General features: G+C 37.0%; 1 protein-coding gene and 2 long non-coding RNA genes across 8 annotated transcripts; 1 reads left to right on the forward strand and 2 right to left on the reverse strand.

Annotated features, from left to right (window-relative positions):
* Positions 1–527: 527 nt before the first annotated feature.
* LOC141377766 (uncharacterized) lies at positions 528–1,141 on the reverse strand. Its single transcript, XR_012390632.1, has 3 exons — positions 1,037–1,141; positions 750–873; positions 528–659 (listed from the first exon to the last, which is right to left on the reverse strand). It is a non-coding gene; the product is annotated as an uncharacterized lncRNA (long non-coding RNA).
* A 332-nt stretch (positions 1,142–1,473) lies between these two features.
* LOC141377767 (uncharacterized) lies at positions 1,474–2,160 on the reverse strand. The gene is made up of 3 exons (XR_012390633.1): positions 2,038–2,160; positions 1,704–1,798; positions 1,474–1,576 (listed from the first exon to the last, which is right to left on the reverse strand). It is a non-coding gene; the product is annotated as an uncharacterized lncRNA (long non-coding RNA).
* Positions 2,161–4,446: 2,286 nt separating this feature from the next.
* LOC793824 (sterile alpha motif domain-containing protein 3) lies at positions 4,447–13,993 on the forward strand. Of its 6 annotated transcripts, none has more exons than XM_073923400.1 (7): positions 4,447–4,972; positions 5,287–5,338; positions 7,033–7,072; positions 10,001–10,734; positions 10,879–11,037; positions 11,185–11,277; positions 13,028–13,993. In XM_073923400.1, the coding sequence occupies exons 3-7, from the start codon at positions 7,060–7,062 to the stop codon at positions 13,352–13,354; spliced, it is 1,326 nt and encodes a 441-aa protein (XP_073779501.1). In that variant the 5' UTR covers positions 4,447–4,972; positions 5,287–5,338; positions 7,033–7,059; the 3' UTR covers positions 13,355–13,993. The 6 variants fall into 6 exon arrangements, with proteins under 6 accessions (XP_073779501.1, XP_001333660.5, XP_073779500.1 ...); XM_001333624.10 differs by having other exon boundaries at positions 4,447–4,549; positions 9,678–10,734; XM_073923399.1 differs by having other exon boundaries at positions 4,447–4,549.

The raw sequence follows: 13,993 nt of genomic DNA on the forward strand, positions 1-13,993 counted from the left end.
TGTTCTGATAACACTGAAGAAAAAAATATGTTCATCAAAATACTTAACTCTTAAAACTCTTGTTCCCTGTGTGTCCTGACTCTTCAGAAGGGCATGAATTAATTTTAAAATGATCTGTTGAGATGTTTTAAAAAGGAATTTAAATTATGATATGTTCTAGGGCAACGATTTTGACTACAAATTAAAGTTAGGTTGTGACTATAAGAGAGTGCATGCATTTCCCTTAAATGCCAAATTACAAAATCATTTTAAAGACACTTTGGATAGGTGTACATGCTTATTTCAATTAGGTACAAGACTGCACCTTAGCAATTAATTCCATGACCTTTAATCGTGTGCAAGATGACTGGGACAAGGACAAGTCATATATATATATATATATATATATATACTCAAAAAAAAAAAAAAAACAGAAGACAGTTGGCATGGATACTGAAGATTGCACAGCCAGAAGAATTTGAAAAGTCTGTCTACAGCACAGGTCAGGCTTTCAGGATCGAGTGGAAGAGCAAAAGAGTCATTCTTTGCCACAGCTACAAGTACACGTACACGTACAAGGATCCATGTCCTAGACAACCAATAGAAACCAACTGCGGCTGAGCTGACTTCAGGGTCCCTTTCATGGATTCAGTGAGCAAAGATGTAACGGTGGTACCAGCCTTCAGGAATGAAACAATAAAAAGCATAAGAAAATGTTGCTGCATTAGAAACATTTTATTTATCATAAGCTAAACCAATAAAAACTATACCGGCACTTGCTCCAACAGGTAGGACACAGCAGAAGTCACACAGCATTTACTCCCAGCAACACTTCTCCCAGAGGCAGTGGGTGGAAGAAGATGAATAAGGATCTTTAACAGTTTAACAGCTCATCTTGAAGTGAAGATACAGGTCACATGCAAAATAAGAATTTAAACAAAATATATTAGAAATTAATATCTTTAATAGAATATTAATATTCACATTAAGTTTTATCTTTTAAACTATTTTTAGAAAAGTGTGCACATGCAACAGATATTTTGGCTGAAACTCATACCATCATGCTGATTGTCAGCCATCTTCAGTAAGAGTCTGATGTCAATATTCTTCTCCAAGATGCTATTTCTTTGAGTTCTGGAATTATCGTCCCTTCCCTTTTCTGGACAAACAAGTCTTCGTTCCTATCTGTGAGCTTGGAAAATTCAATGTCCATCTTTAAAGAAAGAAAGAAATCAGAAACAAAGAAATATTAATATTACAATTATGAAATAAATGTCTGTGTAAAGTTCTGTCTTAGTTGAGCATGTCTATTACCAAAGCTGGCATGTCAAGAAATCTGGGATAGTCCTTGAAGATTTCAGCAAGAGATTTTGAAGGGATTTTGTTGTTATCCATCTTCTTCTGTAACTGAAGGTTTGATTGATTGCAGTCTTTATTGATGATAAATTGTCTGGTCGCATCTTCTTTATCAGAGACAACAACTCACTTGGTACGGTTTCATCTGGACTTGGTGAAGAAGGTTGCGGTGTACAATGATGATGTTTTAAACTGTACACCCATTGGCTCTGTTGAAGCTTCCGTCCGACTGTGTGATGGCCTAGCAAAAAAAAAAAAATCCTCCTGACATTAGTAATGTAAAAACAGAACTAATGAAAGTCAAATAAATGAGCAACTTATATACACATTCCTAATAAATTCAGTTTATAATGTAAAAACATTCTTACATTCTCATGTCCCTCATTTTCACCAAAGGGCACCTGAGGGGAACAATGACAGAATCTCTTTTGCTAGTACCAGCTTTTCTATACCAGAAGGATAGCTAAAAAAGTAAAAAACAAATACAGTTGCATAAATTGCTTATACACAAACATTGACAAACAAAAAATTGACTAAACAGTGGTACTTCAGAATTGATTGGGATAAATTGTTATATGTATTTATTTGAAATATTTTTTAAATGTAGAATTTATTTTAATATATAACTTATTTAAATAAATGTAATTTATTTAATTTGCAAATAAATACATCTTACATGAAATAAACAAACCACATACTCACAATCCATGTTTCTCTACAAGGACACTGACAGCAACTTTTTAACAGTCTTCATGTTCTCTCAGGATTGAAGAGGCTTTTCTTCAAGCAGCGTCAGCAAACTAGTTGTGTTGCCAGTCTGAGTTGAATCTGTTAAAGGACACTAAGAAATGCCAAAACATTTTATTTATTTAATTGTTTACGTTTATCTATAGTAATATAAAGGGAGAAATATATTAATGTTTTACCTGCACACTTCTTTCTAATGAGTCCGGGGTGTTGCTTGCAATATAATATATTTGAAATTTGCCAAGCTCCTTTACTCCTGCATTTACATCAGTGTCAATGAACTTGAAAATCTGTCAAATTTCAATATTCAATCAAAAGATAGTTGAGACCTGTTTGACTAAGGCTATCAGATCTCCAACATTGCCATCTGTGAATAGTTTTCTCCATATTTCCTTTCTGTCTATGAAGACAGTTGCAAGAACGCGGTGTAATTTGTTCCTCGACTTCCATCTCCTAAGAGAGAAATTCATACAGCACAATGAGAAAACAAACACCTGTAACTGTGTATGACAATAAAAAGTACACTTTTAAATAGTATGCGACTAGTAGGGTACCACAAAATGGCGCGCAAAATTGAGTACATTAAAGATCTTCATATTTTAGCTATTGTTTATGAATTTGCTCACACCTCGGCGCCATTTGGTGTCTGTACAAAGCACCCAACTAACGTTACGACAAGGGATTTATGTTTAAATTCCTGCCGCAGAGCTTCATATAAGGTTATATATTAAATAACCTTATGATAATAACGTAACGTTAAATGCATAAATTATATCTGGTAGCGTTACCTCGAGTGTCAGAGACGCAGAGGCTTTTTAAAGTGACGGCAACTCTTACACCAAAATGCAGTACATATTTAGGGTAAGTCTTTCGCCTTATATGTAACTTATTATTAACAATTCTGCCAAGTGCCAACGCAGCTTTACAAAAGACGCGCCAGATGCGTTAGCTTGCGCGGCTAAAGTTAATGTTACATGACAGAGTTGCCAAGTCCCGTGTATCAGGAGTACGAAACATGAAAACATAATAAAAGTAACAAAAATAACTTCTTGGACAACTAACACAAAACATTCTCACGCAGAGTGGAAGAAATATTTACTATCGTAGACGAATTTTAATGAATTTCACTCACCTGAGGCAGAGAGGTGCGTTATCCGATAGAGCTCTGGGAGAGCGTCAGTTGAAAAAGAACGTCACTGCGCATGCGCGTGCAGAAATTCACAGTATAAACCCCGAAATATAGAATTTTTAGCCACATACTCACAAATGCTTATTTTATATTACCATCATGATAAATAAACTACATAAACTCATAACACAGTGCCATTTGACTACAGGCAAAAATGCATTGTATTCCAACATACTGTTTAAATGTGTTTAACACAGTCAATGTGTAAACAGTTAAGCACAATATTAACACACAATGTGTCCGTAGTAACACAAAATGTGTTACGACCTGTTTAACACATATTTTGTGTAAATTTTTAACACATCACTTTTAAGAGTGCAGAAAGATACATAAAACTGTTAACATCTGTACATTATGGCAGTATGCAATATACAATAAATGTAAGAAGTTATATGAGGAGGGGCTAACTAGCTAACAATGTAGCTTTCAAGTACACAGTTCAAGATAACAACAATATAACTTAAAACACAGCCTTATTTTAGAAACCCTTAAAAACATTTGAACACATTTTACTTACTCATTGTAGATTCTTATTTAAAGCCTAAAACATATCAGACTCTACATCTGAATTGATGGACAGAGAATGAAGCACACTCAGCAGTAAACAAATCAAACACCTGACTCCCTTAAAGGGCCAGCATTTTCTGAAAACTTTTTAAGACAGACAGCCTGTGGGAGTGTGTGGTGATGCCCAAATCATTGTTTTCAGCCTTCAAAATGCACGTCTCTATAATTAGCAACATAAAGCATCAGAGTGGATGGGACAGTAATGGTTGAACAGTAATTTGCTATTTATTGTCAAAGCTGTAATGAGTACATAAAATAAATTACTGTAATTTATTCTTTGCACTACACAATTTCATACAAAGTCTACACTGTAAATGCAAACATGGTATTTAATTAAAAATAGTAAATTGACCTTAATCAGTTTTTATCAACCTGCTATTAACACTCACTTTTAGTAAGTTACTTGTACTTTGAGGTTGAAAAATCTTACCAGCTCAGTTTACTTGAGCTGGATTCATTTAGAAAAAGTAAGTTTATGACACTGTGAGCATGCGCAGATCAATCAATCATCCCCAACCAATCAAGCTGCTTCGTAAGGCGGGTCTTGGCGTGGCGGGATTCGTAATTTTGCAAACGGTATGTCACGTCTTGCCCGCAACTGACCGACCAGATGAAGCTGGATATCATTGAGCTGGACCTAAACATCGCTTCAACGGCACTTGTGATTATCGTCAGCATAACAGCGATTCTTGTGCTTGGCACACTCATTTGGTGAGTAAATATTTTAATTTACCCTTGCGCAGATCGTTTTGTTTCTGTAAGTTAGCGCCAGTGTTTTGTGCCTGCTATGATGTGTGTAGTAATGTCGGCTAACGCTAGCTAACTATATTATGGACATAACGTGACTCTATTTTGATGAAACTTCCATAACTTCCTCTGTGTTGAAAATAGGTAACTTTCAAGACTTTTGTCACGATAAAATTGAGGAAAAACTTTAATGTAGCAGTAACGTTAACGGTCGCGGGCGTGCTCGTCACGCGCACGCGCCCACCTGCCATGCAAGTAACATTTGTCATCGAGTACTGACTAGCAGCTAGCATGATGATGAGAGACTGATCCCGGCGGTTTGGGAGTTTCCTGAGTTTTATAACTGTTGTTTGTAAGCTCAGGCAGAACATCAGAACAAGTCTGGATGTATCCTTTTATTTTAATATAGTATTTTAATATATTTTAATATTACTACCCAGATCCGTCTTGGTTCGCTACAGACAAGAGTGTTTACCTGTCTGAAAAGATCTTTACACTGAGTTTATCATAGTCTGCTATGATAGGGAACATATTTGCTGGCATACTCAGTGGCTTACATTGTTCTTTAAGGTCATCTTGTACATAATATGTACATTTTAATACTGGGAGCTGTCATTGTGGGTTATTGGCCTATGTTACAGGTTTCACATGTACTTGGTTGTGCTAAATTGTTGTATTTTTTTTTAACTGCCCCCTTCCAGGCTCAAGCAGATGGTGATCAATCCACACATTCCATAATCCCAGCAATAAAAGGTATTTTCAACTAATAACTGTATAATTATTGCATGCTAAAGTAAAAGTTATGCTTACATCAGAGCAATTGGATTACAACAAAAGCTTAGAAAATCTTGTGTGTTGAAATTATTTCATTATAGTATATTTCATCATACAGAATATTTTGTGCATATTTAGAATTTCAACTATTTGATTTAATTAGTATTTCTGGACTGTCTCCATAGATACTGTGGGTTCGATTTATAGTCCATCATAACCAGGACTACAGATTATACATAAAATATAAATATAAAAATATAAATTTTTTTCATGATATTTATTTTGTATCACATTTGATACATCAGGCGTTTGTGCAACTTTTTGCTCAAAACATAGAAAATTTTAATTACAAAAAAATGAATTTGCCCTTCTCTTTTTGACAAAAGAGAACATTTTAGGCAGTTTATCTCTTTATTTTTTGTTACATTAAGCATTTTACAGTGTTTTATTATTTCACATTGTGGTAGGCGCACTAGTAGTTTCAGTTCTTGTTCAAGCAAAGATGCCCTTTACATTTACACGGTACACAGAAGTGAGAAGTCATTGCTTGTGCAGTGTTTTTATCTCTGTCAGGTTTCTCCATGTTGGAAAATGATCAGGATCATGCCTTGTAACATTAAAAAAGCACATGTACATAAACATGGACCTTTTATGGGGTGCATGTTCATGTACATGCCTAGGACTTTCTGAATTTATTTGGCATCTGTGTTTATAGACTTGCCATCTTTGAATATATTGTGCAGGCTTATTTGTTCTCCAGTGTCCTGTAGCATTTCATCAGTGGCAAACTATTTCAATACTCTACATATACAGAGTCCATAATAATAGATGGCAATTAAAGTGCCATAGTGCAGTTAGAGGAAGATAAGTAAGGATGGAGTCTGCTTTGCTGACTGCTTTCTGACTGTGTTCGTGTAGTTGGGACCTTTACTTCTGTGCGTGTCTAAACTACATTTTCTTCTTGATATTCTTCCTCATCACTGCTGTCTGAATGACCATTATCATGCATGGTCAGGCATCCTCCTCTTTCCTTAACTTCTCTCTGTCACTTTAATTGCCATAGACTATTATGCTGAAGGCATTTTCAAGACACTTTAATTTTTGTAATATCTTCCTCTATTCTTTTGACATCTAAAAATACACAGAAATTGATCAATATAGTTTATCGATTATAAATTATTGTAAAAATACACACAATGTATTTTAAAATGGTATTTCAGTTTCTATTTATATTAATTTAATCATCCAAAAACAGTGTTTTTGCATTGTAGTAGGCGTTATATTGATTACATTACAAAAATGTGACATCATTGTTCGGAAAATAATTTTATACAACAGGTATCAAATTTGATACATGATTTTCAACACAATTTATTTGCAACAAAATAAATTAATTATTAAGTAATAATGCTTTGTTTCAATCAAGAAAACATTTATTTAATAAAATTAGTAACAATAAAATGTTATTTTTAATTTAACAACTTGAAATTAGCAAATAGTTTTTAACTATAGTTTTAAAGAAGTTCATTGATTAAAAGCTTGATAATTAGATTTTTGCAAGGATTTAGTTTTACCCATAGCTCTGGTATTCCAAATCTGATACTGCATTTTAGTGTTTTTGTCTTTTTATGTTGCTAGGCTTGATGCTAAAATTATCTTTTCTTTCTTTTCAGATTTTTCAAAACGACAAACCGTTTCCTATGCAGTGGACATGTAAGTACTGCACATTTTGTGCTGAAAAGAGGGGCTACTTACTTAAACATTACCGCTTAAAACACGGGTGCCACACTCGAATATCACCACTACCATGCCTTCATAAGGAATGCCTGTGCACATTTAAATCTTTCAATGCACTCAAAGTCCACTTATCAACATGGCACACTCAAAAGGACTTAGGGAACGTGGGTGAAACTGCTTTCCATTGTCAGCTGTGTGACTTTGTGGAGCCTTGCACTGATGCTGACTTTTTTACCCATTTACGAAGACATTTGAAGCTGAAGCAAAAGGTTTCTTGTCCATATCAAGGCTGTAACTTTCAGAGCAATGTTTATTCAACCTTTAATGCACATAAAAGCAAAGAACATCAAGACCACAATAACATGGCATTCAAACCTGAAATTGTGTCACATAATGAACTTGAGGAACCTCCACCTCATACAAATATTCAACCCGAGGATAGTGCCCCTGAAACTGATGAGGTTGAGTTTGAGGTTACTGAGCTCAGTGAAGATGTGGAGAACTTGGAGAGTCAGTTGGAACATAATGTAGCTGCTCTATTTCTGAAAATGAAATCAATTCTTAACATCTCTGAAAATGCCCTGCAAGAAGTTATAGAGCAGATCAATCAAATTTATGTGCTTTCACAGCCATTGTTACATACATCTGTTAAAAAAATACTAAATCAACATTGTGGAGATGTTGAGGACTCTTTAGTGAGTGAGATAGTTAAAGTATTTACTGAGAATAATGTATTCCTAAAATTCACCTCTACTGGGGGGTCATTGTCAACCACTAGCAAGCGAACATCATACATTTCAAAAGAATTCTCAGTGGTAACGCCTGTTGAGTTTGTCCTAAAAGATGACAAGCAGACATTTGTGTATATCCCCGTACTAAAAATGCTGCAGACATTGCTAAACAATGGAGACATTTTAGATAAGGCCATGTCACCTGAGCCAAATTTGTCACAAGGATACCGATCTCACAGGGATGGTTCCCGGTTTAAAGACAATTCTCTCTTGACAGAGGAAGAATTCAGGATTGCTCTTTGCTTGTACATAGATGATTTTGAGGTGGCTAACCCCTTAGGAACCTCCAGAAAGAAACACAAGCTATGTGCCATTTACTGGGTACTTGGAAATCTACACCCTAAATATCGCTCCTCTCTTCATTCCATTCAGCTTGCTCTACTTTGCAAGGTCAGCAGTCTCAAAGACCATGGTTATGGGGAAATTCTCCGTCCACTCATTCAGGACCTTGTTTTTCTTGAGCAACAGGGTGTATATGTTGAACAGTTAGGAGCCAGCATAAAAGGCACAGTATTATTTGTTGCAGCAGATAATTTAGCTGCCCATTCTTTGGGAGGGTTCTTTGAGAGCTTCACAGTAAGTCAGATGTGCCGATTCTGTATGGCCAAACGGGAGGAAATACAACACAAGGAAGTGAGGACAGGCTCATTTCCATCAAGAACAAAAGAAAATCATGATAGACAGGTGCAAGATGTATTGCAGGATCCTACCATGGCTCAACAATATGGCGTGAAAAGAAGCTGCCCACTTAGTAAAAGCTTGGAACATTTTCATGTTGTCAATGGGTATCCTCCAGACCTTTTGCATGATCTTCTGGAGGGTGTTGTTCCGGCTGAACTGGCTTTGTGCTTAAAGGCACTAATATCAAAGGGATACTTCTCACTTGAAATCCTGAATGTGGCTATTAAACAGTTTCCATATACATTTTCAGACAGAACAAACCAACCCCAGATCATCGCAAAGAACTTTGCTTCCAAAGCAACAATTGGAGGAAATGGTCATGAAAATTGGACACTCCTTCGCCTTCTGCCACTACTGATAGGTCATCACATTCCCGAGGGGGATGAAACCTGGGAGGTTTTAATGAACTTAAAAGATGTAGTGGAATTGTCAGTGTCTGCAAGCTTCTCAGAGGAGTCAGTGTGCTTTCTTGACTGCAAGATTGCAGAACATAGAGATATATTTCAGAAAGTTTTCCCGAATGAGAAGCTACGACCGAAGCACCACTACATTGAGCACTATCCTCAACTAATTCAAACTTTTGGTCCATTGTGTGATGTGTGGACAATGCGTTTTGAAGGCAAACACAAGTTCTTCAAGAAAGTTGTGCGTCACATTCACAACTTCAAAAACATACCCCTTACTTTAGCTCTCAGACACCAGCATATGATAGCCTTCCATTTAGCTGCTACCTCCTTTTTCAAGCCATCTGTTGAAATTAACAAAGTGAAGTCTGTAATGGTTGCTTCATTTCCTGAAAATGTGAAGAACCGTCTCCATCTCAGGAATAACCAGAACACAGTCCTTGTAGCAGCTTCTGTTTGCATAGATGGCATTAAGTACAGTGCTAATATGGTAATTTCCGTTGGATCGTGCTCAGGGCTGCCAGATTTCAGACAAATAGCAAAGATTGTGGTGATCAATACAGACATAATATTTGTCTGCAGACTTATGAAATCATGGTACAATGAGCATCTTAGAGCGTACGAGCTCTGTAGTAGCCATTTGCCCACGTTCTCTGTCACTCAGTTGTCTGAATTAAATGATGTTTTCCCGATTTCACTTTACAGAGTTGTAGACAAGCAGCTTGTCACACTGAAACGGCACATATTATGCTGAGAGAGTCAAACAGTTATCAAAATGGACCAGAGGTTGTTACTGAGAGTCATCATCGCTGAAGATGATATAAGGAAGTTGACTTTAAATAAGAGACCACAGTCCATTGAAGAATTCAAAGTGCAACTGGTGGATAAACTGTCACTGCAGTATGACTTTAAACTGCAGTATGAAGATCAAGACTTCAATAATGCCCTCTGCAATTTGACTGAAATAACTGATTTACCTGAAAGAGCTACAGTCAAAATCATCCCTCTTGTGGCTCTCCATTTAACAGCATTGTCATCACCCACCACAACATCAGACACTGAGGGCAGCACAGCAGACACTGAGATCCTGTCGCCTGTAGGAGCATCACCATCGCTAAGACAACAGTGGCCAGAGTTCTTTGACATACCCAATTTCTCAGTAGATGTTGAGTATAGGCTCAGACAGGCAGATCTTGCCTATATGAAAGATGAAACACATATGACTCTACCACGAGATATGAAGCATGACATACTAGAAAAGCTTGCTGAGACGATGTACAGTTTCAAGGCTTACCCTGACGATGATAACTTCAGCAGTGTTGCAAAAGCACTGATTAGCAAACACCCCTGCCTCACTGAGCCTGGACCACACAGATGGTATGGCTGGAAAAATAGCCTTAAATTTAAGATGGCCAATTATCGCACAAAGCTTCGAAAAGCTGGATGTGAGGATGTAGCAATCAATGGAGGCAAAAGAAGTAAAGGCAACCCAGAAGGAGATTCCTCAAGCAAGAATATCAAGCGGCCAAGAAGAGGTGAAGCAAACTACCTGCCTAACTTACCTGAAGGACATGATGAAACAAGTCTAGAAAATGCCAGAATGGTTTTAGTGGAAGAAATAAAGAAAAAACAACCAAATGGCACTCTCATTTCACAAATGATGGACCAATCATTCCCACTACGCAGACAAGAAATTGTAAAAAAGGTGCCTGCTGTACAGAACATGGTTGAACGATGGCCAGCACTCTTCATAGAGAGACAGGTAAGCAATTTTTGTTCTCAACCAATAAAATAATGAAAAATTAAAAATAAATTCAAGGTGTGTGACTAGAAATCCAAATACTTGTTGAAATGTTAATCCCTCTGCCACCTCTCCATCCCTACCCACTCCTCTCTACTTTTTCAGGTGTTTGCTGAGTTTAATAGAATCGCCAGTAAGAATCTTGAGGGAGACTTCTTTGAGGCTCTGGACCAGTATGCCCCACGTTTCATTGAACTTTTCAAAACAAAAAAGGGAACTGTTGGCCAGAAACTCAGGGAGCTGATGCAGCACATGAGCTGGATGGTAAGTAGGTTCATTTTGCTTTTGATCTGTGTGATAGTTCATCAATCAAGTTCTAAATGAGACCATCCAGACCAACCTATTTTATTTCCTGTCTGCTTGTGCCTTGCAAATTGTTAACTGGTCTTTTCTCTCTCTGTGTATCATTAGACACCAGACGTCACAGTACTTCGCTCTGTTGTCCTCAAAGGCATTCCCATTTTACTCGGTGATGACTCCAGTGAATTCTACAAGACCTGCTCTGTAAGTACTTGCACATAAGAAAAAGTTTGGTCTTGTAGGACACTTAGAATTGAAGACCAGGAGACTTGGTTCTTTCTTCAGCAGGATTCTTTATTGAGAACACGAGCTGCTGCAGTTAAGTCTGATCAAGGCACAAGAAAAGGGTTAAATATATCATATAATATTATTGACAAGTATACATTTCCATGGCCAACACTTAGTGTCAGATAACTTAAAGACATTGCTATTGCTACAAATTTTACACACACACCCACCAACCTGGAGGTGGACACACCCACACACACACAAACTTACTGACACACTCAAACACAGGCTCACACACACTCACACATTCAAAAAGACTCACACACACAGATTCAAACACACACACACACACACACACTCAAACACAGGCTCACACACACTCGCACATTCAAAAAGACTCTCACACACACACACACACACACACACACAGTCACAGTCACACATTCAAAAAGACTCACACACAGATTCAAACACAGACTCAGACACACACACAAACCTGGAGATTGAGGTGGGCACACTCACACCACACACACACACACACACACACACACACACACACACACACACACACACAAACTGACACTGGACCTGGAGATGGACAAACATAGCGACCTGGAGTTGAACACACACAGACTCAGACACACACACACACACACACTCAAACACAGGCTCACACACACTCACGCATTCAAAAAGACTCATACACACACACACACACACACACAAACTTGGAGGTGGACACACTCGCACCAACCTGGACCAGGAGGTGGACACACATAAACTTACTGACACACTCCAACACAGGCAATCACACACTCACACATTCAAAAAGACTTGCACACACAGATTCAAACACAGACACACTCACACACACTCAAACACAGACTCAGACACACACACAGATTCAAACACAGACTCAGACACACACACACACACACACACACACACACACACACACACACACACACACACACACACACACACACACACACACATACTTTACCAAAATAAAAGAGGAATTAAAATGAAAACTAAAATTTACAATTTGAATTTGAGTTGTCACTATTATTGCGTGAGCGTTAATAAAGAGCTTTGTAAAACTATTTGTAATTTCTTTTTCACGTTTGGCTTTTCATTTTAATTTTGCTGTCTTGCCTCGAGACTGCAGTAAAAATGAAATGTGAAATCACCAATTGCATTTTATTTTTCAATTTGACTGGGATGATGCACTGTCACCATGAGAATGAAATAATTTCATTTCATTCTCAATTTTGTCACACATTTTGCATACAGTTTTTTGTAATGAAATGGTTAATCTGGTTTAAATTTTCATTTTAGTCCTTTAATTTATTTAAATTTGGCAGAAAATGTCTTCCATAGATCTTAAACATATTCTTAAATTTGTAATCCTTCACTCTGCATGAACATAAAACTATACCTGCGTTGACAGGTGTAATTCTATCTGCTCAATATACAATATACATTTTGTACAGTGATTGATGTATTTTGTAGGTTGAAAAGTCAGTGTCACTCTTTGGGAATGTATAGACCTTTTTGTATCTCCATAGCTTTAGTTTAACCATTACAAATATATTTTGTTTGCTTTATTGTAACAATCCAGTGTGAAAACATTTAAAACCATGTTCTCTGATAACAATACAACACTAAAAAAAGAATGTTTTAGAACAGCATAAATTGCAATGCTGAAGAATGTGTGTCTTTGTAGGATACAGAGAGAGACAAGGTCCTAGAATCCATCACTGTTGGTGTGCTGACAGTTGTCAGTGAAGATAATCCTCACGAGGGTCAAAGCTCAGTGGACCTCCAGCCCATCTCCACTGCCATCATTCTGGAGGGAGTTATTGTCATGGATCATATTAAAAACTTGCCTCAGGCAGTTTGTCTTTTGTTTGGTCTTACATATGCATTGCATTTGGATTACCCAAAATGCATGGCAAATACTCTCAACTTCATTCAGACTGTGATGCTTGGACTGGGAAAGAAAAACCTCCCACCAAAACTGTTAACTCTGAAGAACAGTCTTCTGGGTTAGAACAGTAAAGAGCCGTCGGCTGTCAGATAGCACTTTGTAAGCTTTGCAGCCATTAATGTTCTCCTCTTATCAGAGAAAGTTTGATGCTTTCATGCAACTGTTCTCACTTATTTACGTTCTCAAAGGAAAAAAAAAGAATATTCCATTAAAGTCTACCATGTTATGAAGGTATGCTAATGGTGGAAATAATGCCACGTTGTGTTGCAATGAGTTGTTAGTTGTTATTAGATGATAATGTCAGAAAATAACCTAGCAAGGTTATCCTGTTTACATTTGTGTTTTGGGAAAACTTTTCATAGTTGTAATGTAGTACAAACACAAACTCCAAGGAGTGATGTTTTTATTTGTGTTGGTTTAATCCTTTGACTGCTCACTTTGGGAAACAAAAGCATTTGTTGTACTTTCGGTTTTGATCAGAAATGCACTGATTTTGCATGCACTGAAGTCATCCAGTAGTTACCTGTTTAATATTGGGAGACTGTTACATGCATAGAATTATCTCACAGAAATGTTTTTATTTAATTATTTTATATTTTTCCTTTTCATTTTATACAGTTGAACAAACCACAACTTTGTTGTTTAGCTGCTGTTTTGTACTTGAATGTGCATTGAATAAATTTTGTAATGGAGCTGAATCAA

This window comes from Danio rerio, chromosome 15 (assembly GCF_049306965.1).
Source record: "Danio rerio strain Tuebingen ecotype United States chromosome 15, GRCz12tu, whole genome shotgun sequence".
Taxonomy (NCBI): domain Eukaryota; kingdom Metazoa; phylum Chordata; class Actinopteri; order Cypriniformes; family Danionidae; genus Danio; species Danio rerio.

Bases quoted from the DNA above. Each gene is read 5' to 3' on its own strand.
- LOC793824 (XM_073923396.1), top strand. From the start codon at position 7,060: ATGCAGTGGACATGTAAGTACTGCACATTTTGTGCTGAAAAGAGGGGC.